Below are 5,066 nucleotides of genomic sequence, written 5' to 3'. Positions count from 1 at the left end.
GTGACGGGAACCGCTCGCTCGCTCGAAGCCACGCGGCGCACGCACCGCATGCCGCACGCTCACGCGGCCGTAGAGTGCCCGGACCACACAGCCCGCATGCCACATACCACACGCACACGGTCACGCAACGCACATATCGCATAATACACACACACATATGCACAGCGCACTTACTGCATACCACATATCATACACGGCCATGCAGCGCGCATACCACACACGGCCAACACCAGTGACGTGTATCTGAACTGGTCCTGGGCCTCCCCTAGGTCGACTTGGCCCCAAATGAGTACCTGGTGCGGTGTGTAAACATCGCCACTGGGGAGACAAAGGTGGCCGGGCGTGGTGCTGGCCACCCACCCCTCGTGTGCCGTGCCGGCCTTCACAGGTGCTGCTCGCTAACAGCACTTGCCCCAACAGTCTGTTAAGGCTACACGGGGGATCTTTGTCCGTGTGCATGTGTTTAGGAAGGCAGGCCTCCTCGCTAACAACGCGTTCGCCATTATCGCCGCCCTGCTCATGGGGGTGAGCGAGGTGGCCACCTCGTTCGAGCTCATCATCATCGGCCGATTTCTCATCGGGGTGAACTGTGGTGAGTGACGCGACGGCGGCGGTGGTGGGGATCCAACGGGAGCCCTCGTTCCTCCTCGTGTGTCCAGGCTGTTTGATGATGAGGGTGCTGCTGTGGCGAGAGACTATCTCCCTCGCCTGGTATGAAGGAGGTTGTGGGTTCGAACCTGACCCTGACAATACCTGTAAATTTGAAATTTTGCATGTTTTCTCTGTCTCTCTCCTCGTGGTCGAGTGGATTTTTCTCCAGGTCCTCCGGTTTCTCCCCCCCCCCCCCCCCCCACAATAAACGTGCGTTTAGAGTATCTGTCTGCTATAAATTTCCACGAGATGATAAGCGACTTCGTTGAGCTATCATTTGTGATAGCCAGATCGCTTCTGAAAATGAGCTACATAGCTCAGTGGGGCCTTACCTGGAAAATAAAAGTGTAAATAGCTTTGTACAGCGAAACAGAAGCGGTTTCTGATGGGTGGACACGTGGTGTCGGCCGCCGTGGCCTGCGTGTGGACTGCGTGTTCACGTGGCGTGCGAGCAGGAGCGGGCCTCTGCCTGCACCCCATGTACCTGGCGGAGAGCGCCCCCCAGCAGCAGAGGGGGACCCTGGCCATGACCACGTCGATGTTCCTGACGGTCGGCATTCTGGTCGGACAGATCGTGGGCCTGAGGTACGCACGCCGAGATTCCCTTTGACCCTTATCACGTTTCCAAGACGTCGTCTGCAAGTTGTGGGGTGGGTGTCTCCGTTCACCGCCGAATCTCGGAACGTGCGAGCGGCTTGACGTTCGTTTTATTTAGAGAGGCGTAGCGCCGCTGTTTTTAAAGACGCTGTACTGTACACTGCGCAGAGAACCGTAGCGACACGACCGCACTCTACGATAGCTGGCTCCAAACTCTGCCACGCATCCTCCCGCGTGGCCCTTCTTATTTACATTCCATTCCGATGACGTACACCTACGGAGTTTTTCTTCCGATATGAATCAGAAGAAACACTAATGATGTACACGTACGCCATCGAAATGGGAAAGGTTTAATAATTCACGTCTATGACCTGCAGAGTAGGGTTAGGGGTCAAGACTCCACGGCGAGGGCAGTCACAACTGCTTCCCCACGTATGGTGAGTCGATGGTGTCTGCCTAGTCACCATCAGCCACAAACTTATCGCCTTAATATATTGCGGGGTTTTTTTCTCCAAGTCAAATTTGGCTGAATTGCAGCTCCTGAGAATAAAAGAAGTGACATTTTTTCTGAAACACCACGATGGTGTGGCGGGTTGGGGGACATGCGCCGCAGCGTTGTGCACAGCAAAGGCACTCGCGGCAATCTCGGATGTAGTTTTCTTGAAGGCTCCTCTCTTACGTGGGCCGCGCTCTGCCGCACCCCCCCCTGCCCCCCCCCCTGTCTGCCACCCCACCTGCCCCCCATCGCCCCCCCCCCCGAGTCAAATGCACGCGCCGCCTCTAATCATGGGACGTCGCTGTGGCGAGATGTTATCTCCCTTGCCTGTTCTTCAGGAGGTCGTGGGTTTAAAACTATAAGCTATTTTCATTTTATCAGGTGAGGCCCACTGAGCTGTAGAGCTCGTTTTCAGAAGTGACCTGGCCACAAATGATAGCTCAACGAAGTGGCCTATCATCACGTGGACATTTATAGCAGCCAAATATTGAACATGCAAGTCGATTCTAAATGTTGAGGGAAAAACGAGAGGACCCGGAGAAAAATGTACACAGTCACAGAGAGAGAGGGAGAACACACAAACTTCAAATATACAGGCATCATCAGGGTCGGGATCCAACCCACAGCCTCCCGTATACCAGGCGAGGTAGTTAACATCTTGCCACTGCAGTGCCCCCTAACTGGAGTGTGGGAGGTAAGAGGGCCGCGCTATGGAGGTTCCACAGTGTGGGCGCAGAGGGCAGGGGCCCCTCCCACTGACTCCGGGTGCCAGGGTCGCTGACCCCGGGTGCCAACGAAGAGGGCGTTGGTTGATGCTGGAGGTTTCCCAGGCAGGTGCTTGGTGGGAGCCCCCTCTGGCCCGTGGTGCTGGCGCTGCCTGCTCTCCCTGCCATCGTCCAGCTCCTCGTTCTGCCCTGGTTTCCCGAGAGCCCCAGATACCTCCTCATCACCCGCAAGGAGCCGAAGGAGGCGCTCAAAGGTAGAAACGGCACGTTCGAGACACGTCGTCATGGTCGTCGTCACTGTCACCATCATCTTCATCGACATCGTTGTCATCATCATAAACGTCACTGTCACCGTCATCGTCGTCACCGTCATCGTGGTCACCGTCATCGTCATCACCATTGTTATCATCACCTTCACCGTTGTCATCATCATTATCATTGTCACCGCCCTCTTCTCTGCACCACCTCCGTTGATGCTTTGCGTGTGGCATCTGGACATGGGAACTCACCCCGCCAGTGCATGGTGATCATTCATCATCATGCGGGTCGTGGAACAATCGAAGCGCTGTGAATTCGTAATATCATCTCGTTTATTATCATTCTATCTCTGTTTCATTCACTCTATTTTAGCCTTGTTACAATTTGAATTAAGCACGTGACGATTATCATGATGATGGCGATGGTGCAATCCATCAGTTCGGATCGATGCTCAACGAGGAATCGATGGATTGTGACGACACTGCTAAACGCATCCACGAGTCGAGGCCCAGAAGCTGCCACCCCCCCTTGGTGGGGTGGTGGGGGTGGGGGCTGTGACTCTCCAGCCCAGGGCTCATAGTGAACCCAGTTGGGGGTGGACATGGGGTGGACACTACCTCCACAGCTTAGTTTCCTTCCAACCCCCGAGGGCCAGCTCGTTTCAGATGCTGGCCACCAGATTAAAACTATCAAGTATTTTTTTTTACCAGGTAAGGCCGACTGAGCTTTTAGCTAGTTTACAGAAGCAACCTGGCCACACATGACAGCTTAACTAAGTGGCTTATAGTTGTTGTGGTGCAAATTACGACTCTGAAGCAGATCTTCTGTAAGGGCTTAGGCCAGCTGTTTATTAGGGGCTTACGCCGGGTATTTATTAAGGGATTAGAATTCTTCCCCAGGGGTAGGGGTCCTACACGAGGTCCTTCACCCGGACCCTCACTCTGTCTGTTCTTTAGCTCGGCTAGCTCCCGGGCATTCTCCTCTGCGTCGGCCGGGGGATCATCCAACACTGACCGACCGAGGAGAGCAGCCACTCCTATCGCTACCACCGGCTTCTCTCCAGACTCTGTGAGCCCTACCGCTGGTTCACTCTTCCACTGTTCACCTTCCCGGGCTCCCACAACGACCCCGCTTTTGTCACAGGCTCCACCTTAAGTACCCAGAGGAGACATGACGTCATCGCCCCGCCCAGCGCGCATGACGTCACTTCCCATGACGTCATCGCAACGGAAGGTGCGCACGTCCCCGAACTACTCGTCTACATTACCCCCCCCCCCCCCCCGTGAAAAAAAAATCAGCCGACGTGGCTGTAACCAATACGAAAGCGGAGCCCGGAAACCCGGACAGGAAGACATCAACAGAACACTGATAGTAACCATGTGACGTGTGTGTGAAGGCGGGACCGTCTGCAAAACATGAACACAACATTAGGGCAGCACGGTATAAAAAAATAGAATAAAGTTTGAAGGCCTTCATCACACGGGACAACGTGGAACTGGGAGACAATGAAAACGGCCCCACTGGCCGTCACCGGAGCCGCATGCCCCTCGAGCGCGTATGTGCCGCAGGCCCACTCCCCCATGCGGCATCGGTTGCCGGCACAGGCGGCATGCCAGCAGGCGACAGGCCCATCGCCGGGGCATCCGACGGACGAGGCGTCGCCGCAGGTGTTACTGGCGAGGGCTCTGCAGGCGCACACACAGGCCGGACATCGCTCCTGCCATCACTATCCGTGCGGCCCGGCGTGTCGGGCGCATCGATCACCGGCCGCTCAGGAAGTGGAGGTGAATCCATGAGGCTAGGTGGCACATATCGTTTGAGCCGGGTACGGGTGTACTACCCAGTGCCGGCGACCTAATATGAACACATTGCGGCCGACGGACTTCCACGACCTCAACAGGGCCCTGCCAAAGGCGATGCAATTTAGGCGACGTGCCAACTGGTACTTGGGGGCAGTGTAGCCACGCCTTCTGGCCCGTTTTCCATGGAAGGCCGGCAGCTTGGTGATTGGGCAGGCGCTCGTTAGCCGCCTGCCAGCTGGTCGAATTATCCACAGCCGCCTGCCATGCCTCGCGCAGCCGGTCGTGCGTGACTTTCATTAGAGCGGGCACTGACAACCCCTTTTTGGAAGTCCCTATGTCCATTTGGACGTGCATCTGGGGCTCCGGTTCCCTTCCATACATTAAATAAAAAGGCGAGAACCCCGTTGAGGCATGAGGAGCCAACCTTTACGCGGCCAAAACCCCCGGAACGAACAGATCCCAGTCCAATTGGGACGTATTCACGTGGTGGCACAGTATGGACGTGAGGGTGCGATTCAACCACTCTCCCATCCCGTA

General features: G+C 55.9%; 1 protein-coding gene across 2 annotated transcripts in view; it reads left to right on the top strand.

Moving 5' to 3' along the window:
* The window catches only part of LOC133352723 (solute carrier family 2, facilitated glucose transporter member 11-like), a 62,296-nt gene that overhangs the window by 35,460 nt on the left and 21,770 nt on the right, over positions 1-5,066 (top strand). For both annotated transcript variants that reach the window (XM_061568552.1, XM_061568560.1), the window contains 3 exons: positions 468-592; positions 1,107-1,236; positions 2,575-2,723. In XM_061568552.1, coding sequence (XP_061424536.1) covers positions 468-592; positions 1,107-1,236; positions 2,575-2,723 — 404 coding nt within the window. The remainder of the gene's footprint in view (positions 1-467; positions 593-1,106; positions 1,237-2,574; positions 2,724-5,066) is intronic.

The sequence above is a fragment of the Lethenteron reissneri genome, chromosome 5, assembly GCF_015708825.2.
Source record: "Lethenteron reissneri isolate LAM-NWPU_2019-01 chromosome 5, ASM1570882v1, whole genome shotgun sequence".
NCBI classification, from domain to species: domain Eukaryota; kingdom Metazoa; phylum Chordata; class Hyperoartia; order Petromyzontiformes; family Petromyzontidae; genus Lethenteron; species Lethenteron reissneri.
The sequence above is the reverse complement of the archived record's forward strand: the minus strand, read 5'-3'. Positions and strand labels throughout refer to the sequence as shown.